Source organism: Curcuma longa, chromosome 11 (assembly GCF_044706935.1).
Source record: "Curcuma longa cultivar G26 ecotype Majalengka, Jawa Barat chromosome 11, ITB_CL_G26_1.1, whole genome shotgun sequence".
In the NCBI taxonomy this organism is placed as follows: domain Eukaryota; kingdom Viridiplantae; phylum Streptophyta; class Magnoliopsida; order Zingiberales; family Zingiberaceae; genus Curcuma; species Curcuma longa.
This window is the reverse complement of record NC_133871.1, coordinates 12,474,298-12,499,489: the sequence shown is the minus strand read 5'-3', so window position 1 is coordinate 12,499,489 and position 25,192 is coordinate 12,474,298. Positions and strand designations below refer to the sequence as shown.

General features: G+C 37.8%; 5 protein-coding genes and 1 long non-coding RNA gene across 7 annotated transcripts; 5 read left to right on the top strand and 1 right to left on the bottom strand.

The window, feature by feature from the left end:
- Positions 1 to 1,974: 1,974 nt before the first annotated feature.
- LOC141839122 (replication protein A 70 kDa DNA-binding subunit B-like) lies at positions 1,975 to 5,594 on the bottom strand. Of its 2 annotated transcripts, XM_074726790.1 has the most exons (10): positions 5,346 to 5,594; positions 4,885 to 5,158; positions 4,713 to 4,809; positions 4,489 to 4,613; positions 4,319 to 4,397; positions 4,086 to 4,215; positions 3,787 to 3,938; positions 3,523 to 3,643; positions 2,629 to 2,884; positions 1,975 to 2,042 (listed from the first exon to the last, which is right to left on the bottom strand). In XM_074726790.1, exons 1-10 carry the CDS (start codon positions 5,484 to 5,486, stop codon positions 2,035 to 2,037), a joined length of 1,383 nt encoding a protein of 460 aa, XP_074582891.1. In that variant the 5' UTR covers positions 5,487 to 5,594; the 3' UTR covers positions 1,975 to 2,034. The 2 variants fall into 2 exon arrangements, with proteins under 2 accessions (XP_074582891.1, XP_074582890.1); XM_074726789.1 differs by lacking the exon at positions 1,975 to 2,042 and having other exon boundaries at positions 2,579 to 2,884.
- Positions 5,595 to 6,225: 631 nt separating this feature from the next.
- Positions 6,226 to 6,792, top strand: LOC141839130 (uncharacterized). Its single transcript, XR_012602681.1, has 2 exons — positions 6,226 to 6,338; positions 6,460 to 6,792. It is a non-coding gene; the product is annotated as an uncharacterized LOC141839130 (long non-coding RNA).
- Positions 6,793 to 7,474: 682 nt separating this feature from the next.
- Positions 7,475 to 8,761, top strand: LOC141839125 (nodulin-26-like). The gene is made up of 5 exons (XM_074726793.1): positions 7,475 to 7,603; positions 7,759 to 7,986; positions 8,073 to 8,276; positions 8,376 to 8,437; positions 8,545 to 8,761. The coding sequence occupies exons 1-5, from the start codon at positions 7,475 to 7,477 to the stop codon at positions 8,759 to 8,761; spliced, it is 840 nt and encodes a 279-aa protein (XP_074582894.1).
- Positions 8,762 to 9,562: 801 nt separating this feature from the next.
- Positions 9,563 to 10,640, top strand: LOC141839126 (small heat shock protein, chloroplastic-like). The gene is made up of 2 exons (XM_074726794.1): positions 9,563 to 9,858; positions 9,976 to 10,640. Exons 1-2 carry the CDS (start codon positions 9,639 to 9,641, stop codon positions 10,416 to 10,418), a joined length of 663 nt encoding a protein of 220 aa, XP_074582895.1. The 5' UTR covers positions 9,563 to 9,638; the 3' UTR covers positions 10,419 to 10,640.
- A 5,507-nt stretch (positions 10,641 to 16,147) lies between these two features.
- On the top strand, positions 16,148 to 17,307 carry LOC141839659 (AT-hook motif nuclear-localized protein 28-like). The gene is made up of 2 exons (XM_074727457.1): positions 16,148 to 16,231; positions 16,323 to 17,307. The coding sequence occupies exon 2, from the start codon at positions 16,354 to 16,356 to the stop codon at positions 17,191 to 17,193; it is 840 nt and encodes a 279-aa protein (XP_074583558.1). The 5' UTR covers positions 16,148 to 16,231; positions 16,323 to 16,353; the 3' UTR covers positions 17,194 to 17,307.
- A 3,023-nt stretch (positions 17,308 to 20,330) lies between these two features.
- LOC141839658 (protein ANTAGONIST OF LIKE HETEROCHROMATIN PROTEIN 1) lies at positions 20,331 to 24,426 on the top strand. Its single transcript, XM_074727456.1, has 2 exons — positions 20,331 to 21,803; positions 23,739 to 24,426. The coding sequence occupies exon 1, from the start codon at positions 20,386 to 20,388 to the stop codon at positions 21,790 to 21,792; it is 1,407 nt and encodes a 468-aa protein (XP_074583557.1). The 5' UTR covers positions 20,331 to 20,385; the 3' UTR covers positions 21,793 to 21,803; positions 23,739 to 24,426.
- The last annotated feature ends 766 nt before the right edge of the window (positions 24,427 to 25,192 follow it).

Below are 25,192 nucleotides of genomic sequence, written 5' to 3'. Positions count from 1 at the left end.
CAATCTCTATCAAAATACCTTAATGAAGTAGCACACCATGTATGAAGGCGTTATGAAGGGCATATCACATATGTGGAGATGAAAAAAGAACTACTTCACCATCTAGCCAATGTAGATAGTTTTGGACCACCTCCCTGAGAGGATCATAAAAATATTGAGATGGATCCAGAAGATAATCCAAATGTAAATTCAAAGAATCAAGAAGTCGATCTGTTTAAAAATGTCCTAGTTGAGTCAAGAAAGATATGGATTATATTGATTACTACTGAGCTAGTGTCTATCCTAATGAGAGCAGTAGCGATCTATCTAATTTCTTAGAGTTGTTTATGTTATAAGTTATCAAAGTATGTTATGTGTTAACAAACTTGTAAAAAGAATACTCCGAAATTCGATCCTTGTCTACTTTAATAAGTCTGCTCCGAAATTTATCTTTTTAACTTTTCAACATAAGGTGGAATCCACCACTCTAACGGTTCCATATGATCTACTCCACTATTATTTTTAAAGAAATAAATAAAATAATTATAGTTGATCATGATAAAATAAAATATTATTTAAATTTTATGAAAATTTGATCTTTCTCCACCTTAATAATTATGTTCTATCATAATCTATTGCCGCGTAAATGAAATCGGCCGACATTGCCGCGTTCATTTGGCGAGCACTTTGACATTTGCAACGCAAAAGTCCAAAACAGCACATTTACTTCATTTCAATAAATGCCTAACTATATATTTAGAGGCAATCTCGTAGGCTTGGCTAAAGGCTAAAGCGATATGGTTTCCATGCAGCTGGCTCTGTTGTGGCCACTGCTCTTCCTCCTCCCCCTCCTCCTCCTCTCCTTCGTCTTCTTCTCCGGCCGACGGAAAGGCAACAATCTCCTCCTCCCCAACTCACCTCCGGGGTTACCTTTGATTGGAAACCTCCATCAGCTCGGCGCTCTACAGCACCGCTCCCTCGCCTCGCTCGCCCACCGCCATGGCCCTGTTATGCTCCTCGACGTGGCCTTCGCCAACGCGTGTGCGTCCTCCACCTTCTCAGCCTCCGACGCGTCCGTCCCCTAGTTCCGTCATCCGCGCCGGTAGGGAGGAGGAGGTCTCCCTCCTCGTCTCTGGCATTCGCGCCGCCGCCGGAGTCCCAGTGCGCGTCAGCGAGAGGATCACCGAGCTCACCAACGACGTGCTGTGCCGAGTCGCCTTCGGCCGGAAGCACTTCTCGGAACAGTGTTCGCTACATGTTTGCAGAATTGACGAAGCACTGAGGAAGAATATTTATCGTCGAAATAAAATTAATAAAAAATTATTATAAATAATTATAATTTTTATTCGATAATATTGCATGATCAATGTATTTAAAGTTAAATAGATTTAATATGCATTATGTCCCTATATCTCTGAGAAAAAACAAATAATATGCATATTCTATTCAGATTCATGTTGGTGAATTACAATTTCGATGTGCATGTTAATTTTCTGCGCATAATAAAATCTGTAATTTTATCATGTCTTGATCAATCGGAAAACAAAAATATGATGTGGGACAATTGAGTTCATTTGATAATATGAAGTTGTGTTTTTATATTAAAAAACTATGAACATCAAATAATGATTCTGTTCACACGAAAAAAAATATGAATATTAAGTTACTGTTTATGATGTAACATGAACAGTAAGGATATGATGATATGATAGTGTGATAGTGTGAACATCATATTTATTGTTCATGCTACATCATGAATACTAGCTTCACACATTAAAAATTACTAGCAGTGGTACATGCACCGCGCGATGCGCGGTGTGTGCCATAAGTATTGGTATTCATGATTGTGATTGGTAGCTTAAATATAAGTATAAATACAAACCTTGTGGATGAATTAAACCTACACTGCAATTACCACTCGTTAGGCTTCCATAGTCGTGAATCTATTATGCCAGGAGCTCTCCTATGCTTTCGCATGGGCTATTTATAAAGTGTTTAGATGCCCCTCCTCGCCTAGTTGCCAGAAAGATTTTGGGTGCCAAGGAACTTTTGAGCTTAGTTTACTGCCAGAATTCGGAAATTTCAATGATTGATCTTGTCTTTCGACCAGGACAGACAATTACATATATAAGCACAATTTTGCTTCGCTCTAAAATTCCCAACACCTTTGGGCAGCAAGCAAAAGCAAATGCTTCATGCACCAAGGATGCACCAGGATGCATCATACAAAAGAGTATACAAAAGTTTTTTCATGAACATTGTATCAAACAAAAGTTTCTTAGTTTCTTCAGTCATGAAGAACTGATTACATCTAAACACATTCATGTATGAAGAATCCATTAGAAGCACTCAAAATCAGCCTGATAAAAAGATCAACTTAACAAAAGTTTCTTCATAAACCTTAGAAAAGCGATGCTATGCTTTAGGCTTTGCGTCTTTTGGGGTTTCTTTCTTCACTATCGTCATCGGAAGCAGCTCTTCAAATTTAAATTTTTCAGTAAGAGATGTGCGCACGTCTAAGCATTTCTCAGTGTCTAGAACATTCAACAATATTTAAGAATGTATGTGTCACAAATCTCTTAAATTTTCAAGACAAGCATAGTGTTTAGCTAAACTAATTATACAGTACAACAATGTCAGTAATGTTACCTGGAGAGAGCAATGGCAGAGTAACATCGGTTGCATACTCCTGAATATTTAGGTTTTCTTCTTTGGAATTTAACACTCCTGAGCTTTCACAAATTGGATGAGTCAGTAGATTTGATGACTTTTCCACATGCTTGTATTCGACACAATATACAATGGAGTATTTGTGCTGCGATTCTTTATCCTTTTGTTTTGAAGGTTTGATCTGGATTATATATTCTTTTGTTTCCAAAGATGAATGGACACTATCAATATGCATCTGCCAAAAACATAAGCAAACTAATTATATTTCTTACTGACCGGTAAATGAATGCATTGATTGGTTTGCTACAACATGAAAGTGAAATATGATCCATTCTGATTATAAGTTTTATAGTTAATATTATAAATACAAAGCTATGTATATAAAGACTTGTCTACATTTGAATAATTTTGTTAATATGAACATGCGACAATTAAAATTGCGCACCATAATTTAATCATAATATAATCACATGATAACCAAGATATCAAGTCTTAACAACACACTTTAGTTGTTAAAAGGCCAAAAGACATAGAAATATAAATGGGGCCAATAGTTGGTTAGCCTCATGATAAAATGGGTAGAAAGACACAAAATTTCCCAAGTATTTCTTACAAGCTTGCCACAAACAAAGTTTTCATAAAATTTGCCACAAGTGAAGACTGTCTTGTTTCTTTAAAATAGAGATAACACTAAACCAAAAGGCATTTTCTAGTTGAAGAAGAAAGATTTCAAAATAAACTTTGAACATTGATTATGAAGAAAAAATTTTTATCTCAAAGTATAGATAAATCAATTCACATAGATAACTGAAAGGAAAAAAAACCTTGGAAAAAAGCATTTAAAGAAGAATAAGATATAAAAATATAACCAACTTTTGAAGGTGTCTTCATAGCTTCTGTTGCAGTTAAGCCTAAGATTTGCTCAGTCATTTCTCCAAAAAGAGTTGCTGTAATGGCACCACTTTCATCACTTAGATTAATCTCAAACCGGCACCTATAAATATTTCAAAACATGATGGCAGAAAATTAGAGCAATATATAAGAAATTAACCTCAAACTGACATCTATAAATATTTCAAAACATGATCGTAGAAAATTAGAACAATATATAGGAAAAAGAAAATGCTATCGAACTACCTTGGTTCAGCTAATTGCTTTTCATTGCAGAAATTGCATGTGTATTCATAATGATAGGCAGCTGTGGTTGCGTGGAAGCATTTTTTGCATGCCATATAGTAATATTTTTGGATGATTTCCTTGAAGTTTATTTTGGCCTTGATAAGAGCTACCTGATCATGCATGAACAAACAATAGAATAGGAATTTCCTTGAAGCTTAATTTTTCCATATAGCAATTATCTTTAAGCAAACAATTATGTTACTCATGCATAAAAACTTTAGATTACTCTAAAAGTGGATGGATAAGTGAATAATTACCTTTTGAAATGGCAAAATATTGGCAAGCAATGTAATGTTGCTATCTGTAGGAATGGTCACATTGTGAGTATGCTGATTTGTGCCCTTGCCAATGACATAGTCTTGAATCATTTTTCTATTTCTCTTTACCCTTTAATAACAAACAAATAAATTAACATGTTACTTAAAATAGGAAGAAGAAATATAATGTTTTATTTTTTATAGGGAGGCAAAATAAGATATATAGTACTGACCAATTTTTCAAACGCATAGCTTCAGCAATAGGTGGGTCAACAAGCAAAACTGAGTTGAAATGTGTAGATAATTCAATCCCTATGAAATTGATTGGTTGATTAAAAATTGGATATAAAAGACAAATAGTTATATATAGCAAAAGAAGCAAGTTAATAAGAAAAGGTGTTACCATTGAAATAGGACACCCGAAGTCGCCGTGCTATCAAAATAGGAAATTTTTTCACTTCGTTCAAGAGAATTGTCCCTTCATTAACAAGAAAGTCTTTCGAAATTGATAACATTATGGAATGTATGCTTTACAGAAAGGAAAAAGAATAAAACAGTTAATATGGAGAAAATAAAAGTGCGCAAAATTAATAAAACAATGGTAAATCAAAACTTGTCTCAACATACCTATCATCAATTAGAAGAAACTTTTGGACATTAGTGGGGCCATGTTTTGTTGATACAGCTTTGACAGGAAATGCTTCAACCACAATTCCGATGATATCTACAATGTGTATACCAAATATTGTAAGAAAGACTAAATTCTAAAGTAATGGGATAAAAGTTAATTATTGCTCACCAACAACAGCATCTTTTTTGTCGACATGTTGGCCAAGATCTTGAAATGGAGTGAAGTCATACTTGATTGGAAGAACAATGATATCATCATCGATTTCTTCAATAACTGTATCAACACCTATTACCCATTGCATCAGAACATTAGCTGGTCTATATTTTGGATCTTTGATCTCTCTAATTTGAGCATTGCTGATGCGATACTTTTTATAAGGTTGGAGTTTCGAGGCCATTGTTTCAATTGCTCTATTAAACATGATTCCTTCAACCTTAGCTCCCTGTGCAGCGTTAATTTTGAAAGTTACAATTAGGAAAAATTTGTATGTAGACACATCTGATAAAACATAACTACATCTAACAGAGCATATATAACAAAACGAGGTATATGATTTGCTAAATAAAAAAAATTCAATCTAATAAGGAATATGAATTTTGCTAAAGAAGAAATTGAATACTAAATTTTACCTGAGTATCAGAAAAAATAAATTTTTGAAATTTCGTAGGGCTTTTCATAGACTGAATAAGGTTCAGTTTTTCTTCAACAGTAATAGTAGCCACCCAAGGTTGATCATCATTTGTCAACTTATCAATCGGAACAGTAGCCATGACACTAAAAAAAATTGGTGTAAAAATATATTAGAAAAATGAAATAGTAAATTTACTATCTTTAATTTTGAAGCATGAGCAAAAACATGATAATGTTATTGAAATGGTACAAACCTTAACACACAAAAAAAAGAAGAGTTCTGACATTACTTGTTTTTGTGTCATTTTTTTTTTCATCAAAAGTAGGAGGAATAATAAGAACCCTCACAGCTTCAGTAGTTTTAGCTCTTGAAAGAGCAACATATAATTGACCATGGGAGAAAACAGGTTCTTTTAGATACAAACCAACATAATCTAATGTTTGGCCTTGGGATTTGTTTATTGTCATGGCAAAACATAATTTAATTGGAAATTGCACTCTCTTGAATGAAACTCCACAATTTTCAGTGTTAAGGCTATGAAGAGAAATTTTAGGTATGAAAACAATTTGCCCCTTGTGTTGACCAAAAGCTATTTCAGCAGTAATTATACTCTGTCCTAATTTTCTGCAAATTAACCTTGTTCCATTGCAAAGTCCATCAGTTGGATTTAAGTTTCTAAGAAGTATTATGGGACAATTATGTTTTAGCAGTAGTTTATGAGGAGGCAGTCCTCTTGGATTCAAGGAATTTAAAAATCTTCAAAATCTCCTTGATGTCTCTCAAAGGCCCCTAAGTGAGAAATGATACATGATTTTTACATTATTCAGAAAATTCTAGAATTTGGCACTTCTAACTGTCATTTGCTGTTCATCAGGTGGTGTCAACTGGACCTACACCTGAATGGGATGAGGCTTTTGCTTGGGCTTTTGACAGTCCTCCAAAAGGGCAAAAGCTTCATATTTCTTGCAAGAACAAGAGCAAACTTGGGAAGGTAGTAAACTAACATAAGCATACGTCCAAAACCACTCTCACTTTTTGATGACTTGTTTTAAATCATCAAGCTGCTGTTATTTTTAGTTAAATGCCTGACATATTTCCCTTTAATTCAACAGAGTTCATTTGGAAAAGTGACAATCCAGATTGACCGGGTGGTTATGTTAGGAACAGTTTCTGGAGAGTATACACTACTGCCTGAGAGCAAAAGCGGCCCTCGGAACCTTGAAATTGAATTCCAGTGGTCCAACAAATAAGGAGCATCTAGGCAGTTTGCTATTATTAATGTATTTAATTTATATAGAGGTGGCTTTGCCTCTTTCTCACCTCATTTTCTTGTCATTGTATATAGTTTGCAGAGTTGTGTTAGTCCCCTCTGCGCTAGAACATTTCCAAATCATGTTATGCCTGTATGAATTATTCTTTATTATTATTATTTTTTTTACTTTCAACATTTGAATGTTAAAGTTGAAAGAAAGTGTGTCGTCAGTAATAAGGTCCCTGAGTATTATTTCTGAATAATATAAATGCAAACAAAACTATATTTTAATTAGGAAATTTTAATTGCATTTATAAAATGTGACTGTTTTGTCTTGTTACATTTCAGCATTCTTCCCTTGTCTTGTTAAGTTAATTTGGTTTGGTAATGCTAAGAATTATCTTAAGTTCTTCAGGTGCCAGCAAGAAATTAATCTGTCCCTCAAAATATTTACCAAGATGAGACAATCTGTCAACATAGTTTGGTGTGAATTTCAGTGGTTAAAACAAGAGAAAGAAACATAGGAAGTATCTGCATGTGTTGTCTATTAGCCCTTGTATAACTCCAAGGTTAACCAATTTTCTATGAACTCTAAGCAATGCTCCAAGATTAAATTGTTTAGAAGCTAAGCTTGGATCACAAAGCATATCAGTATTGATTTGCCATGTTGAAATTAGTTTAACTGATTTCTTGTTGGCCTAGTTTAGTCTAATCTAGGTTTCTTCAACAGACTAATATTGGACTCAAAAGTTGTTCTCATATTAGTAAATGAAAAGTTTCTACTGAACGCTAGTCATCTATTATTCAATTGGCTAGGATATAAAGATGGTGAAAGACTTGAAGATGAACATACAGCTTTCTGCTAGTGCATTAACATGTCACAGGTGATTCATTCTTCTGAAGCTTATTTAACACCTTCCTCATCAAGTATGAGTTCAAATGCAGAGGAAGTAAAACAGCATCCTGATGATAGGCTTCAGAGCACGCCATCAAAATTACAGAAGGTAAGCTTCTCTTTTGCTTAATTGGTTCATTTTTGGTGATCTAATAGAAAAGGAATTAATTTATCCAATTACGGTCTTATACATGATGATGAGATTATTATCTCGTGTTCTGATATCATATTAGCAATCTGATCTTGTATTCACAGGACAAGTAGCTTTTTTCTGCAGCTGAGTTCATTGGCACATACATCTTAGTCTTTATAGGATGTGGATCAGCCTTTGTCGCCCTGAGCCTAAGTGGCATCGGTTTACTTGGTGTAGCCTTCACTTGGGGTGTAGTTATAACAGCCTTGGTCTACACATTTGGCCACATCTCCGGTGCACATTTCAATCCTGCAGTGACCATTGCTGTTGCGGTTGCTGGCAAACTCCCCTGGATTATTGTACCATCAACAATCCTAAGAGTGAACTAAATCTTATTTTCTAACTGAAAATATACCTGATCTTAGCTTGTATCAATTACCTTCAGGTTCCACTCTACATGGTGGCGCAGGTGTTTGGATCAGTCCTTGCTAGTTTCACACTAAAATGTTTATTTTATGGAAATCCAGCAGAAGTCATGCTTACTCTTCCTTCCCATGGCACAAACAATCTGAAAGTTATTGCATGGGAGATCACCCTCACATTCATCTTGATGCTTGTTATCAGTGGTGCTGCTGCTGATGGCAGAGCGGTGTGGCTTTCAGTACTTTCAGGAAAAGATATCTTTGTAGTGGTTAAGTTGACTCCAAAAGCTAAACTTTGTTGGCTCCTTATAACTTTTGGTTAACAGGTCAAGGAGCTCTCAGGAGTGGCAGTGGGAGCCGCAGTCTTTGTTGACGTTCTCATTGCTGGGTAAGTCAATTGCTGAAGTATCATTTTTATTTTATAGGGGTGGAAGAATAAGATGTACGCACTCGGCCCATATATTTTCCTTTCTTTAATTCATCATTTTTTTGCAGCAAAGTGACTGGTGCTTCCATGAACCCGGCAAGAAGCTTAGGACCTGCAATTGCAGTGCAGAAGTTCGATAGGTTCTGGCTTTATGTAGTTGCACCGGTGATCGGTGCAGTTGCTGGATCAACCTTGTATAGCTTCCTCAGCGTGGCAGAAAAATCTAATGCGAAGAGTGCAAAAAGAAATATTGAAAAGAGGATAAATTCCAATATAATCTGCTAAATTTTGTGTATTTAGACTAGAGGCAAACATGTTGTTGATTTATGGCATTCAAGATTTCTATTTGACTAACTACTATTATGCAGAGATTAGATTACACTAAATTTCATGGAGTTCTTACAGATCTTTTTTCGACCTTCTTGACAAACTATTACACTAAATTCCATACGTTGCTTTACCTGATTTTTTTTATTTTATTTTTGATGAGATTTAGATAAAATTTTGAATGAGAATATTGTTGCAAGTTCTGAAATCAGCTTATTAGGGTTAAAAGTAAATAATTTAGGTGAGTGAGCATCTGGAAACTATTATATTTTCAATGTGAAATTGCATTCAAACAGGGTTTGAAGTGAAAATAATTTTTAAATGGACTTAAAAATTACTATGTTGTGCCAATTTTTTTTAAAAATCTTTTTATTCGAATCTAAACGAATTATTTGAAATCTATTTTTAGATGCCGTTATGAAGTAAATATTAAAGTCTTGAATATATATTTTAGAATGAAAAATTAATCTCGCATGAAATTTTTAAGTGAAATATTGTGACCCTGAGGAATTTTTAAATGATAGCTGTCATTTGAAATAATAAGGAAGTTTTTCTATAAATTAAAAAAAAATAAAGAAACTAAAGAAGATCCTACTCCAGAACATTCTATGCCTTTCCCCTATCATCGTCCATACACGACTCTTTCTCTGGATTACTCCAGAACATTCTGGCTTTGTCGTTGTTGTTCCAGAAACAGCTACTCCACTCGCTCCTCTTCCTCCCGTGAAACCCTAGTACTCCTTCTATTTAAACCCCACGTCTCTGTTCCATTCTCGCACCCACCAAATCGCTAACTACGAGTATTGCTTCTCTGTTTGTCTGTTGGTGATCGAGAATGGCCAGCTTCCTAGCTCTCAGAAATGGTGTAGCTTCCAAGCTCGTGAAGAAGCTAACCATCCCCGTCCCATTTAGCCGGCCCGTGCCCGCCCCCTTCGCTGCTGCCACCACTACTCGCTCATTCAACACCAGCGCTCTACTTGAGGTCGATGGCGACGATCGTGCCTTCGAACGCCGCTCCGACTCCGGCCACCGCTCTGATTTCCCCTCCTTACAAGGTAGTCGTCGTCTCATTCCACGCCGCCCTGTTTTCGGCTTGCTTTCTTTCACATTCGTCGCTTTTCATCTTATGATCTGCAGTCGGGGCTGATTAGTCTGCCTTTTATGTATCACAGATGTGTTTGATCCGTTCAACTCGACGCGGAGCCTCAGCCAACTACTGAATCTGATGAATCAGATCCAGATGCTGGACAACGTCCCGTTCTTTTCTGCTTCGGCTGGGCAGAGGGAAGCCGCCGGCGGGTTTCGCCGCGGGTGGGATGTGAAGGAGGACGAAGATGCTCTGCACCTGCGAGTGGACATGCCGGGGCTTGGGAAGGAGCATGTGAGGGTGTGGAGTGAGCAGAACACCCTGGTGATCCAGGGCGGCGGAGAAAAAGAAAAGGTAGGGGAGGAGGAGACCGCTGGGCGGAGGTACAGCAGCCGCATCGTTCTGCCGCCGGAGTCTTTTAAGATGGATCAGATCAAGGCGGAGATGAAGAACGGCGTGCTCAAGGTGGTGGTGCCCAAGGTGAAGCAGGAGGAGGGGAAGGGCGTTTTCCAAGTGAAGGTCGAGTGAGCTTAGTACCTTTACGCTAATGCCAGTTCTGCTTCAATAAGGCTTAGTTTAGTGCTTGTTTCTGGCCCGGTTGCTTCAATGAGTTCTAGATCTACAGTTCTTGGCTTCTAGCTTCTACTAAATCATGGGTGGCTGGCTGGTCTACATGCTCACCTCTGTCTCTGTCATAGTATGCAATTTCGATTGCTTCGACAAAATACTAATAGTTCATATTATTACTAAGGTCATTTTCCGAACAATGCGTTAGAAACGTTTCAGTTTTAATTCAGTCGACAATGATTCGATCTTTCAATTTGATTGTAAACTGAAATCTCAAGAGCCATTATTGGAAGTTTGCAGCATCTTCTGTTTGCTGTACTTTCAGTTTGCATGCGGATAAAGTAAAATAGTGCTCATTAGAAGAGTATAAAAATCCGTCTTACATTCCTCACCTAAAGGATTGATAGGTTGAACAAATTGAATGTAGTGGCTAGTGACACACATTCAATTGAATATATACCCGTTAAATGAGTTGGTTTATTGGGGGAAACAGATGGGTGGTACAGTGACACACATTTTCGATGGATCATCGCATAAGCAAAGCTAGGTCACTTTAGAGTAGATGGAAAAGGTCACTTTGGAGGTGACGGTGACGGTGACGGTGACGGAGTAGAGCTCATGGTGGAGGAGTGCAGGCTTACAAGAACGTCATCGGCACCCTTCAACTCCTTGGGTACCATCTCATCAATAGTTAATTAATACTTCATTAATAGTTAATTAATACTTTTCTTATAATGTGCAAATCCAGTGAGTAAAAAAAAATTAACAATTTTGAAGGCTCTTCTTGTAATTGTGTTGAGAAAATTTTAAGTAATGAATCATATGACTATGTTTCTATTTGACATTTAGATTTTGGTAATGGAGTTACGATTACTTATGTTTTTCCTTAACTATGATATTGTTTAAGTTTGATAAGTTTGGGAAAATCAATAAATCTGTCACCGAATACCTTTAAGTAGTGATCCCAATCTATCAATTTTATACGATAATTGTTTGCTTGAATGTCATGAATACTTCTTCTGATCGCTATATGAAGGATAGACAATGTGGTATGAGATTGATGATAGCAAAGTATTTGATTTGGTAATGCAATAAATCTATTTATATGCCCTGTAGTCAATATAAGATGATAAATATATTTGATTTCTGACCTGCAAAATACTTAATTTTTTCTTAATTTTTTACTTTCATAGAATGGTGATATACAATTGCATAATGAAGGTCATGGTTGCATTTGATCTTAGTCGTCATGCCTATGGTATACATGTCCATTCAAAAAAAAATGGCCTATGATATTCTTGTATATATTCAAATAGGTAAAGTCAGTAGAACTTAAGAAGATTCCATTTTTAATTAACGGTCAAAAATATATTCCATTTCGTAATTAGTGAAAGGAAATTTTATTCAATCATTAATTTAATGATTAAATTTTTATTACTTCGTTAATTATGAATCAAAATTTTATTTGATCTCTAATTTATGATCGAAAAAATTTTAATTGTTATTTAATTGTCGAATAAAAATTCAATTATTAATTAATAATTTTCTTATAGTGTGCAAATCCTATGAGTGAGCAAAAAAGAAATTAACAATATTGCAGACTCCCAATGTCCTCATCATTGTGTTGAAAATATTTCAGGTAACGAATCATATGATTATGTTTCTATTTGACATTTAGGTTTTTGTTCTGGAGTTACGATTACTGTTTTCCTTAACTCCGATACTGTGTGGTCTCATAAGTTTGGGAAAATTAGCAAAGTTGTCATTAATACTTTGATTTAGTTATAGGAGTGATGATGACAAATCTCCAATCTACCGACTTTATGCAGTAATTGTTCGCTCAAATGTCATGAATACTTCTTCTAATAACTATGTTTGCTATATGAAGGATAGACTGCATGCAGTATGAGATTGGTGACAGTAAGGTATTTGATTTGATAATACTATAAATCTATTTATATGCCCTGTAATCAATATAAGATGATGAATATGTTAGTTATAGTTGAAGCGTAACTTCTTAACCTAGCATTTAATTTTTTTTTAATTTTTTCCTTTCATAATGTGGTGATATACACAATTGCATAATAAATGTGGTGATTGCATTTGATCTTAGTCACCGTGTCTATGTTATACATGTCCATCCAATAATAAATGGCTTATGATATTCTCGTCTATTTAAACAGGTAAAGTTAGTGGAAACTGAGAAGATTTTATTGTTAATTAACAATCAAAAATTTATTTCATTATTAATTAATGATCGAAATTTTATTCGATTGTTAATTTACAATTAAATTTTTATTCGATAGTAAATTAACAATCAAAAATTTTATTCGATAACTAATTTAGTAATCGAATTTTTATTTCATTATTTATCAGTGATTAAAATTTTATTCAATCATTAATTTACGATCGAAAATTTTATTCAATCTTTATTTAATAACTGAATAAAAATTTGATCATTAAATAATAATTTTCTCGTAGTGTAGTGTACAAATCCTATGAGTGAGCAAAAAAGAAATTAACAATATTGGAGGCTCCTCCTCACCCATATTGTTGAAAAGATTCAGTTAATGAATCATATGACCATGTTTCTGTTTGACATTTAGATTTTGATTCTTGAGTTAAAATTACTTATGTTTTTCTTCACTCTAATATTGTTTACAGTCTGATAAAATCAATAAAGTTATCACTGAATACATTGATTTAGCTAGTTATATGAGTGCCGATGATAAATTCCCAATCTACCGGCTTTATACAATAATTGTTCGCTTGAATCCCATAAATACTTCTTCTGATCACTATATGTCTACTATCGGAAGGATAGACGGAGCATATGGTATATGAGATTGATGATAGCTAGATATTTAATTTGGTAATATAATAAATTTATTTATAAACCTGGTAGTCAATATAAGATGATGAATATGTTTGTTTGATAATTGAAGAGTAAATCTTGACTTAGCATTTGATTTCAAATATAAAAAATACTTAATTTTTTCCTTTCATAAAGTGGCGATATATATATAATGATTGTCGTGGTTGCATTAAATCTTAATTAGTCATCATGTCTACATGTAATGTCCATCCAATTAGGGATGAACAAAAATTTAATTAAATCAAATAAATTGATCAAATCGATCGAATTTGAAAATTTAATTTGATTATTTTAGAATTTTAATTATTTTTTTTAAATTGATTAATTCGATTAATTTTGTTCGATTTCGATTTTAAAATTTCTTATTCGATTAAATTTAATATCCTAAATCAATCGAATTAATCAAAATTTAAAAAATAATTTATAAATTTTTAAGTAAGTAAATTTATAAATTCCTAATTAATTGATACATTTTCATAATATTTAAAAATTTTGATTATTTCGATTAATTCGATTGAAAATTAAATTAATTGTTATTTTATCAGTTTGATTTATTCGATTTTTATTTGAAAATTTAGTCAGTTTGATTAGTTCAAAAAAATTCAATTCAATTTGATTTCGATTAATTTAATTAATTTTTAATTGAATACTCAACCTTACATCCAACAATAAATGACCTTTAATATTCTTGTCTATTCAAATAGGTAAAACTAGTGGAACTTGAGAAGATTCCATTGCTAACTATCAAAAATTTATTCCATCTTTAATTAGCGATCAAAATTTTATTCGATCGTTAATTTGCTATCAAATTTTTATGTGGTTGTAAATTTAACAATTGAAAATTTTATTCGATTATTAATTTGCTATCATATTCTTATTTGGTTATAAATTAGCGACTGAAAATTTTATTAGATCGCTAGTTTAACTATCGAATTTTTATGAGTGGCAAAAAAGAAAGAGCAATGATAGACTGTATGAAAATATGAAAATGTAGCATGAAATCCACACACAAGGTCTGGGTCCCACCTCCATACAGTGTGTATGTCATGCTGAGATTTCATATTGCATTTTCATACAGTCTATCATTTCTCAAAAAGAAATTATCAATTTTGGAGGCTCCCAATGTCCTCACCATTGTGTTGAAAAGATTTCTGGCCACTATGTCTGCAGTTTCTCGATTTACCTCCTCACAAATAATCGTGGAACCGATTGTGTGGGCCGCTAACATCGCGGATTCTACCTTTTTGCAGAAGAAAGATAGACAGAGCATACGGTATGAGATTGATGATAGTAAGGTATTTGATTTGGTAATATAATAAATCTATTTATAGATCGTAGTCAATACAAGACGATGAATATGTTTGTTTGATAATTAAAGAGTAAATTCTTGATTTAACATTTGATTTATCTTCTAAATGCTTTATTTTTTATTTCATAAAATGGTGATATATAATTGCAAAATGAATACCGTGGTTGCATTTGATCTTGGTCACCCTGCCGTGTCCATGTTCATCCATCAATAAATGGTATGTGATATTGTCTGTTCAAACGGATAAAGTCAATGGAACTCGAGAAGGTTTTGTCAAAAGGTGCACATATATATGCTTCTTTTTACAAGGTGAGTCAAGAGACTGGAGTTGTATTTTCGTTTTTGATTTTCTGAATTTTTAAATGATTAGCCTTTCTAACCGGTGTTTGCCTCGGGCCCCAAGTTCCGTGAGGAAAGCAGAGCAAGGGCTAATGAGCTTGTACGAACAAGGAAGCTCTTGAGGGATGGTGAAGGAAAGCCTGGTGGCTCACCAGTTGATCAGCACTGGGTGCACTTATATCCATACAGGTCCAATCTTCTAGTTCACCTGAATGATTCAGCCAGCGAGAATTCTTCACTCTTCGATGGAAGCTCCACTTGCAGCACAGCGAGCACAAATTAAGGATTCCACCACAGAAGAAGAGTTTTGGGAACATATGTCTGCAGAATCCGATTCCATCAGCTCGAACAGCAACAGCTCCTTGATAATCTCTGACAATTCTGATGGATTCACTTGTTCTTCTCTCGGTTCTGCATTGCAACACCGATGACAGGTCCCGGGCCAAATGCTAATTCCTTCGGCAGGGAAATTGATGAGACGGTGGCAGAGAGGAGCTCGTTTCTGTATTCTGACGATACTGAACATAGCAGGAATTTTAATGAGATTGACAAAATTAAGCGAAATAATTTTTATTAGGGGAATTCTGTTTTCGAGAATAATAAGCCAAGTGGTCTGATGTCTGGGGTGCTATTTCTCCCATCTATCCTCGACCATAAAGTCTCTCTCATGGATGGCAATGATATTCAATAAAAATATTTTAATTCTGGTCAAATTATAAAATAAAAATTAATCAAACTAAATGATAAGAAATTTGATACAAAAATATTGTATACAAAAGGTTTAGGGTTTAGAAATACATATACGCACCAAAATTATATGGTAATATTTAAAGTGATAGAAAAAGAATAAAGAATGATATGTAAATCAATAAAGTATTTTAAAATTGTTATGCACGGAAGGAATCTTTCACTAGATTAGGGTAACTAAAGCGTGAGTCAAGCAATATTGGCTCATCTTTATCTTTTTTTGCCGTGCACTGAAGAAGAAGAAGAGCTTTCATTAAATTAAGGTGATATTAAGGCGAGGGAGGACTTCATTGATTGAACCGCTCTTTCTCCCTCTCAGTCCGGGGTCATCTTTATCCCTCTCCTCCTGGAAGCTGTCATCTGCGATTCCTCTCTCTCTCCTTCTCTCTTCCTACAATTGTCAAAAAGGAAAACAACAACGTACAGGGAAGCGAAGGCGGTAAGAAAGCTCGATATATAGAGATCAGGAGACTTCAACCACATACTTCTTCCAACTCTCTGCGAGTGCCCATTTAACTCGACCTTCTTTTGCTCCAGCCTCATCTCCTTTCTTTGAAGCCTTTCCCTCAACTGAGCACTCCTCTTTACGTTCTAGGTCTCAAAAACTTCTACAGATTGCTTGCGGCATGAAGGACAGATCCCTTCAGCACCATTTTCTCGGGCAGCAACAAGTACAGGGGAGTCCCGGCGAAGAGGTGGACAGCAGCCGGAGCAGCGGCGAGGCGAAGAGACCGAATCCCGACGTGGAGCCCAAGGGGAGGGCAGGAGGTGAGTCGACTATTGAGGTGGCGAAGCGGCCGCGGGGACGGCCCCCGGGGTCCAAGAACAAGCCCAAACTGCCCGTCGTCATCACGCGCGAAGCCGAGCCCGCCGCCGCCATGCGCCCGCACGTGCTCGAGATCTCCTCCGGCCACGACGTCGCCGACTCGCTGGCGGTGTTCTCCCGCCGTCGCAACCTCGGCTTCTGCGTTCTCTCCGGCACCGGCGCCGTCGCCAACGTCTCCCTCCGCCAGCCCCACGGAGGCATGGCCGCCGCGCAGTCCATGGTCACTTTGCGCGGCCGCTTCGAGATCCTCTCCATCTCGGCCACCTTCCTCCCCCCGTCCATGGCTGAGCTGTCGTCCGCCGCCGGGGGCGAAAGCATCTCGATCTCTCTGGCGGGGCCGCAGGGGCGCGTGGTGGGTGGAACGGTGGCCGGGCCGCTAGTGGCCGCGGAGACAGTAGCGCTGGTGGTGGCGGCATTCGCAAACCCGACCTTCCACCGCCTCCCGGCTCAGGACGACGAGCCGGTCTCTGTTCCGTTCTCCAGCAGCATGCAGGAGCGCAACCAGCACACGCACACCCAGCAGCGCAACCAAGGGCCGGCGGCCGACTCGCCCGGCCTGTTCACATATGGCAGCCACGTGCCATCGGACTCCGGTTGGGCACCCATCTCTCGTCCACCGCAACCTCCTCCCCCATTCTGATGTTTAAACTAATAATTATTCCTCCGCTCTGTTTCCATAATTTTCCTGCAACTGAAGAAGAATCGATGACTTTCCCCACTCTATCCTTTCTTTAATTATCGAGTGCACTCTAAAACCAAGTGATTACTCTAATTCCTTGATTACCCAAAATCACTCTGTAATTGTTACGATCTCGAATTAAGATTTACGAAATGATTGTAAACTGGCGTGTGGCAGTGGCTGGGGAGGCGGAAGATCTGTTTGGCACCTTTCTGCGGGCATTTTAGGAGACAAAGAATGGAGTGCTCTTCTTGGAAGGAGTGGCTGGGGAATGCTCGTCAGACTCCGAGTGGGGTTTAGGTGAGCAAGACAGTCAGTCCAGCACAGAGATACGCACGCGATCTGTTCCCTGACGGATCGCTTTTCCATCTCTCTTTCACACTCCTGTCTGGTTCGCTACTGTTTCCCCGTCCTTATCTACCATCAGTGCCTTCTCCGGTGCAAGTTTGGCAGGAGTGTGTACTTTTTGACTCGAGGGAGGGCCATTTGGCTTTAGCCGCGGGAAGGAAAGTGCGTGCGTTGGGCGATTCAAAAGAAGCCCACCATCAAAGAGAGGCAAAGAGCTACAGGAAGCTGGTCTAAGACAAAACAAAACCTGCTTTTTCCTCGAGGTAGGAGGGTTTACACTTTTCAGGTGAAAACGCATCTAACTCGAAGGAAGTAAAAGCTCTGAAGTGAAATCGCACAGAGAAGACCTTTGTTCACTGTTTCTATGACCCGCAAACGCAAGCGGAGGAGAGATGATAAGATTCCTATCAAGTTGCAAAGAAAAAAAAAAAAAAGATAGAACCAAGGTTAGAGGTGTCTTGGTTCAACAGTTTCAACGTTTAAGTCAGGTCTTGAATCGAGATGGAGAAGAAGATCAAAAAATATAGGAGGCGGAGAATGTTGACTGTGAGCGTGCGTACTTCTGTCTGCAATAAGTAAGGCTATTATATATAGAGTGAGAGGAGATGTTATATCGAAAGTAAAGTGAATATGCGTAGTTGAGGGTCTCGTCATCCATATTTGGTACAATACACCATACTATATTAATGAAACAGATGATCTATTATTGAATATTTTACTGTATTACATATTAATCTGATGGTGGTTCAATAAGCTAAGTGAGGGAAATAGTACAGAGGGAGGAGACCTTTGTCTGAGAGATCACATATTCATTTGGAAGTAGAGTCAGTTCAGCATCGAGTAGGCGATGGAGTTAGTTGACTATAGGTCGAGTCAGAGCTTGACAACAAAGCTAGGGTAAAGAGTTCGGGCAATCACTTAGCCGAGTAAGTTGTCGGAGTTGGGTGCTGAATTAGAGTTGAGCAAGAACTCAGATACTAAGTTAAAATGGAAAGCTAGGACATAGAGCGTGGGAGTGGAGCTTGAGCGTGGAGTGTCGACTTGGAGCCCGAACAGATGCCTAACCGAGTTGGTTGAAAAATCGAGCCCCGAACTAAAATGACTTTGGAGTCAGAGATAATATCCGACATGTAGCTTCCAATTAGATCTTGACGACCAATCCATAACATTCACTAAGCATGGCAAGCGAGATGCAAAGGAAGTCTCTCATGCAAGCAAGGAAGCAACGTGGTGACAGGCATACATGCATGCGCGTGGCTTTGCTTGCAAGGGAGGGATCGAACCCATCGCCTCCAAACCATCGTCCGCCGGATCAGATTCAGAAAAGGCGGCTTCTCTTTTCAGAGGGGATTAATTTAGCAACATTTATTGACTTAATTAATTGAATCTAAACGTTGCATTCGACGTTGAGATTCAATTTCCATTAGTATTATTTTTCCCTCGAGTTTTAACATTTAGTACTAAAAGATCAACAACACTTTGAACTCAAGTTCTTAACATATTCCCCAATTCAAGCTTATAATTCAATAATATGTTGTCATTTGTTGAAATGATAGTGCATTAATGGAATAACTGGCAAGATAGATATGGAAAATACGATACCCTGGAGTTTACTTTAATATTGGCAAACAAAGGCAGCATGTGAAGTGACATGTAGATTTGATGATGAGCACTTATTCTGACCCTGTAGCTAGAGTGATCCGAGAATTTTTGTTTCTTTTACTACAGAAGAAACTATGGCCAAGTGATCCGTGAATTTTTGTTTCTTTTACTACAGAAGAAACAATGATCAAGTGTTAACACCCTAAAAATGAATAATTATTTTTACATAGTTTTAGAATATATATTTTTTACTATAGAAATGAGATTTTGGTCCATACGTAAGGGGAACCTGTCCTTCCAAAGTCAACTGGAATTTATAATATGAATGTCAACTCTTTTACATGAAGAATAAAATGAATGTGAGTGGGACACTGCTTGTGTATGCCACTAACAACCTCTTTTTAAGCTGGCATATATTAAAAGTCCATATAATAATTTTATTTAAAATCATGATGCCATTAAAGAAATAAATTTAAGTGGGTTGTTGAGACCAATTATAATTTTTTGATTTACCTTTTCATATATATTCGTGGGACCAACCGCGTGGAATCGCTAGAGTGACAGATTTCATCTTTTGCAAAAAAAAATTTAAGTTTATTTTTTAATATTTATTTTATTCCAAAAATTAAACGTATAAATACTATTTTAATGATGAATTAATTCTTAAGTTTATAGAAAAAGGAGTTGAAAACTAAGAAACTTAAATCAAACGTGTATAATGATTGATGTTGTAGTAAGTGATATTGATAGTAAAAAAATAAAATTGTCACCTTGATTACTCCTTTAGGGCAGCCTTATGTTTTTTTGGAAGAAAATAAATTACGAAGGATTTTGTCCAATAATAATAGTGCTTGTAGAGGATTAAGACAACCAACACTATATTCCTTACCCGTTGAAAATGGACCTACTGTAGTAAGTGACATGATCTTACATTAGTTAACGGAACTTAAATCAAACGGAGAGATGCACTGTAGTTCTAAGTGCATGATCTACAGTCACAGTTGAGGGCGCCGAGTCTCGGCCGATGGTCCTTGTCATGGCTGTGTCGTCCCGTTCAATCTGATCCAACGTCCAAGAGGGCCTAGTCTCTTTCCAAGCCCACTGCGCCTTTCCCTTCCATTCCCACTTCGTCCCCTTCTCTTCTCTCTCTCCGGGGCGCTTGGGAATTGAGAGTGAGGAAGGAGAAGGAGGAGGAGGAGGAGAATGGACGATCTGTCTTCGTTGTTGATGCTTTCCAACCTCCTCCACCTACAAACCTACCTCGATCCCACCTCCTCCCCACCTTCGCCCTCTTCCTTCCCCTCCACCTCCTCCGCCGCTGCTCCTCTCCTCTTCTTCGCCATCGCCTCCGTCCTCTCCTACGCCTCCTCCTCCTCCCTCCGCGATCGCCGCCCTCGCCGTCGCCGCCGCTGCCACAGCTCGCCCTCCCTTTCCCCGCCGCCCCGCCCTTCCCGCTCCCTCGCCTCCGCCTCCTCAGCCTTCTTCCTTTCCCCCGATCGCGCTCTCTCCATGGATCCGTCTTCCCGTGACACCCGCTTCCGATCCTTGTACGGGATCTCCTACCCGATCTTCGAAACCCTCCTCAAGAACCTCCGCCACCTAGACGCCGCCGCGTTCCCCTCCTCTCTCCCACTCGACCGCGGTCTTTCCATCGCCCTCTCCCGCCTCTCCCGAGGCCTCTCGTCGCGCTCCCTAGCCGGATCCCTCGGCGTTCCCCCCAGCATCGTCTCCCGCTGCACTCACGCCCTCACCCGTCTTCTCTCCACACGTCTATACCCCCACTACGTTACTCTTCCGACCACCCCCGACCACCTCCTCTCCACCATTCAGTCGTTCAAGGATCTCACTGGCCTGCCTAACCTTGCCGCCGCCATCGCATCCTCCCCCGTCCGCCTCCGCCCCTCCTCACCTTCCGATTCGGCTGCCGGGTATGGTGCCGATCTCCTCCGATCGACGAGTCGCTCCTTCCCCTCCATCCTCCTCCAGGCCGTTTCCGACCACCGCAAGATCTTCTTGGACGCCTGTGTTCGGGCACCCGGTTCCTCGGATCCCGCCTCCCACCTCCGCGAGAGCAGCCTGTACCACCACCTCCTCGACGAGGACAACCCCCTTCCCTTTCGGGATAATATCATCACCGTCCACGGTCAACGTGTCCGTCCTTACCTCATTGGTGACTCGTCCTACCCTCTCCTACCCTTCCTCCTCACCCCCTTTTCTACGCCGGCGTCTTCAGTGTCATCGGCCGGTACTTCAGGTGCATACGCACGAGAGATGTTTGATTCTGCTGTTGCTAAAGGCCGGGCGGCGTCGGTGGAGGCAGCGATTGCATTGCTGAAGGGACGATGGAAGATACTCCGGAATCTCAATGTGGGGCTTGATCATGCTGCTCAAACGGTGGTTGCGTGTGTGGTTCTCCACAACATGTGTCAGTTTGCAAAGGAGCCAGAGGATGAGGGGAGGTACATGTGGCGGGATCCGCCAGAGAGTTCACAACCGGCTAGCCTGGTGGATAGCGAGAGATCTCTATACTACTTGGGTAAGAACCTACGGCAGACGTTGGCTGATGATCTCTATGAGCGACAACATAAGCATAGCTCAGGAGCAAGATGAGCAATTTTCAGGTACGGAAAAATGGTTGTGATAGAGCTAGCTAATTATATTGACTTACTGGAATTCTTTCAACTCACCCTTTTCATTCCCGTGCTTTTAGCTTGCTGTTTATTTGTACTATATTAATGGAGAATATTTGGCTAGCTGTTTTATAGTTCCTGATTCTTGTAAATGTTTCCTCTAAATTTATCGAACATGATATGTACTAAAAACAATAATGACTCCATCTATTTAATTGAAGACAAATGTTTGAAATTTAATGGTCTTAATTACCATAATATATCCTAATCTCGATTAGGCACTTACTAAGTTTTGTTTATGGTATAATGGTTTTGATGGGGGTATTGACAGCGATGACCTATTGTATTTTGTTGATAACATATCCATTCTCTTCTACAAAATCATGATTTCTTTATTTAAGCCCTTGTGCACTTAAATAACTCTGACACTTCCACTACAACAAAATAACGTGGCATCCAAATCTCTACGACATACTTGGATTCCAAATGTCATTCAACTTTTGTGTTGCCTTGCACGACTACTAGTTAGGGGAGTATCATCAGCACAGACTATCACAATTACTTTCATAGTGGTGATATGTTGGTCAAATAATGAATAAATTTGCTTTGTACCACTTAAAAAAATATGAGTGACCATTTAATAAAAAATTTCAAACCATATCTGAGGATTAAGCTTGAGACCATAAATCATCTCTTTTTCATACTTTGTTCATGTGCAACATAACCTAGAGGTTGCATGACATTAACTTTTTCAGAAATATCACCACATAGAGGAAGGTACTTTTGACATTCATTCAAAACATTTGCTGATTTTTAACAATGAAGAAAGAAAGAAGACAAAAATAAATCATTGCTAAAAATGTGTCAATCATCTTATAAGTCTGACTATCCTTTGGCAACTAGCTTTGAAATGATCCATTTTGCCATCCAAAAGATTAATTGTAAGTACTTTGTGGCTTAACTTAGTTTCAACTAGCTTTGAAATGATCCATTTTGCCATCCAAAAGATTAATTGTAAGTACTTTGTGGCTTAACTCAGTTTTTGGGACAATGTTACACATTATTGTCCATTTGCTTATATTTTCTTTAAAAAGAAAAGTGAGCTGCCTATGTACTATCATTATGTGATGGCTCAACAATGTACCACCTTTTTTTTGTACATTTGATAATTAGGAAGTCATGTTCATATATATTTGACAACTGTGGGGGTTTAAACATTTCAAGAGCCAAATTAAGTTTTTTTTTAACTTAGGGCTAAACTGAAATTCTGATTTGTTTTTGTTACTGATTAGATAGGTAAGTACAATGTGGTTGTACCAGTCCAATACCGAACCACCAGTTGCCATTCAGAACTTAATTGTTTTTCCTTCTAGTATTTCACAATTCTTCTTCATAGCATTAGCCATAAAATAGAAGGATATTTTCTTTCTCTTGATGTAATGTATTAGTAGTTAAATTTGAAAAGTACTGGCAAGTTATTTGGATAGAAATTCTAGCTTGTCTCAGTGGGACATTTTGTGGTTTGTGGTGGTGATGAAATGGAAATTATTATTGACAAAGAGTTACTTGTGGTGCAGGGTCTAGAGGTTCTATATTAAATAATGGCTTCTTCTTCCAGTGAATCTTCCTTCTGAAAAACTTTGAATTTTGCGTTCTAGTAATTTTGTGTTTGTTATTGTGTCATTTTTCATGAGTGGTATCCAATCAATTTAATCATTTCATGATATGAGCATTCATCCTTGAAATTGTCAGTTATGATGCATTCTCCACTAATGGTTGTAGATGTTAGGTTCATTTGATGTGTATGCAAGGAAAACTGAATGATTCTGTCGTGCTTAATTTTGAGTTCAAGTGGAGATTGTTTTGAAGTTTTGATAAGTACAAGTTATATTAATCATGTGATAATTGATCATGTGATAATTGCAGGAAAGTTATGGGTGAGATAATTAAGTTGACACCTTTGGTCGGGGATTCATCAAAGGCCCAATTGTATGGATGCCCTAATCTTTAGCATCAAAGGCCCAATATGCATGAAACACCAGCTTTGCCACTTGAATTTGTGAAGGCTACTCTTCCTGCAACTGAAGAATGAATATAACCTGACTTAAGAATCCGTCGCTGCAGTTTGTGCCGGTGTGGGCTTTCCAGTGCCAAATATTAGTGATAGGGCAATTTTATTGGATTTATATAACTAACAATTTCCCATGGGAATATCTTATCTGGCTTTGCTTGCTAATGTCTGACAGCTGTAAGACCTAAAAGCCATGCAGTCTTAGCATTGAAGAAATCAGAAAGAAGTTGGAGAACTCGACTAGTAGCAAGACAAGGGGATCAATTTGTTTTGTTTTCCAATAGTGATTATTGGGAATCAAGTTGTTGTTAACGGTGGACTGACTTGAATTTGTAGTTCCCTGGCCGCATTGATGCTCACAATACTGGATAATTGCAACTTGCAGTTGCAGGGATGGACTCTTTTAGTGTTCTTAAATGATATAATGTGAGTTGATGTGTGCAATGAGATAGTACCAGAGTTCTTCATGGAAAGAGTAAGTGAATGTGCTGTTAGATTGTGGAGATAAATTTTTGCAAGATTTTTAAATGTCTAGTTTTTTTAGATGGAAATGATGTGGATTATATATTTAAGTTGCATCCAGTTCCAATCTGTAGGGTATCAATTATCTGGTTCCACTTTATGCCTCAATCCAACTGGTGCTTATAAGGACCGAGGGCCACTCATAGTCATAGGGGACCTGGCAACTCATCTATTCATAAATATTAGAGGCCTTTGCGATATTCTCAGATTCATTATTCTCCATTGCTTTCTCATTGTGCTCAATTGACTTTACAGTGGGCATCTCCTGCAAATGCAAAAACAGGTGCGCGGGACCTTATCAGTGATTTTCTATTATTGTTGTTGTTGTTTTACTTGGTGATTTTCTATTGTTGTGGTTGTTTTACTTAGAGCCATGGAATTCATCTATGTGATCACTTTAATTTTAAATTAAGGCAATCTATCCATATATGGGTAGGAAAGTTTATGGAAGAATTACAAGACTACAAGATGTTCTCGGTCTTTATCTTACATGCACGCAGTTGAATGTATCTTTTTATTCCAGCATATCCATTTTAGACTTGAAAACTTCATGTTTTTTGGATGGATTTATCACTATCTCAACTATTTTTATTGTTTTGTTTCTTGACCCTGATGTTATGTATTATTTGTGGTTCACCTTGGTACAATGTCTCCTGTTCTTGCCACTCGCTCAAACATCGCCTGCTTTTTTTTTCTAGATAGAGAATAGAATCTGTAGCAATAATTTGATTATTGTAGACACTCCACTCCCAGTAGTTCTGCTCAGAATGAAAATAATATTCCTCAT

What these genes read in the sequence shown, in the direction of transcription:
- LOC141839125 (XM_074726793.1), top strand. Translation starts at nt 7,475, where the DNA reads ATGTCACAGGTGATTCATTCTTCTGAAGCTTATTTAACACCTTCCTCA. An exon ending in CGCCATCAAAATTACAGAAG is followed by an intron (nt 7,604 to 7,758) that starts GTAAGCTTCTCT and finishes CAGGACAAGTAG; the next exon opens with CTTTTTTCTGCAGCTGAGTT. An exon ending in GCAAACTCCCCTGGATTATT is followed by an intron (nt 7,987 to 8,072) that starts GTACCATCAACA and finishes AATTACCTTCAG; the next exon opens with GTTCCACTCTACATGGTGGC.
- LOC141839658 (XM_074727456.1), top strand. Translation starts at nt 20,386, where the DNA reads ATGGACGATCTGTCTTCGTTGTTGATGCTTTCCAACCTCCTCCACCTA.
- LOC141839126 (XM_074726794.1), top strand. Translation starts at nt 9,639, where the DNA reads ATGGCCAGCTTCCTAGCTCTCAGAAATGGTGTAGCTTCCAAGCTCGTG. An exon ending in TGATTTCCCCTCCTTACAAG is followed by an intron (nt 9,859 to 9,975) that starts GTAGTCGTCGTC and finishes TATGTATCACAG; the next exon opens with ATGTGTTTGATCCGTTCAAC.
- LOC141839659 (XM_074727457.1), top strand. Translation starts at nt 16,354, where the DNA reads ATGAAGGACAGATCCCTTCAGCACCATTTTCTCGGGCAGCAACAAGTA.
- LOC141839122 (XM_074726789.1), bottom strand. Translation starts at nt 5,486, where the DNA reads ATGGCTACTGTTCCGATTGATAAGTTGACAAATGATGATCAACCTTGG. An exon ending in GCTATGCGTTTGAAAAATTG is followed by an intron (nt 4,216 to 4,318) that starts GTCAGTACTATA and finishes TTGTTATTAAAG; the next exon opens with GGTAAAGAGAAATAGAAAAA. An exon ending in CTATGAAGACACCTTCAAAA is followed by an intron (nt 2,885 to 3,522) that starts GTTGGTTATATT and finishes TGTTTTTGGCAG; the next exon opens with ATGCATATTGATAGTGTCCA.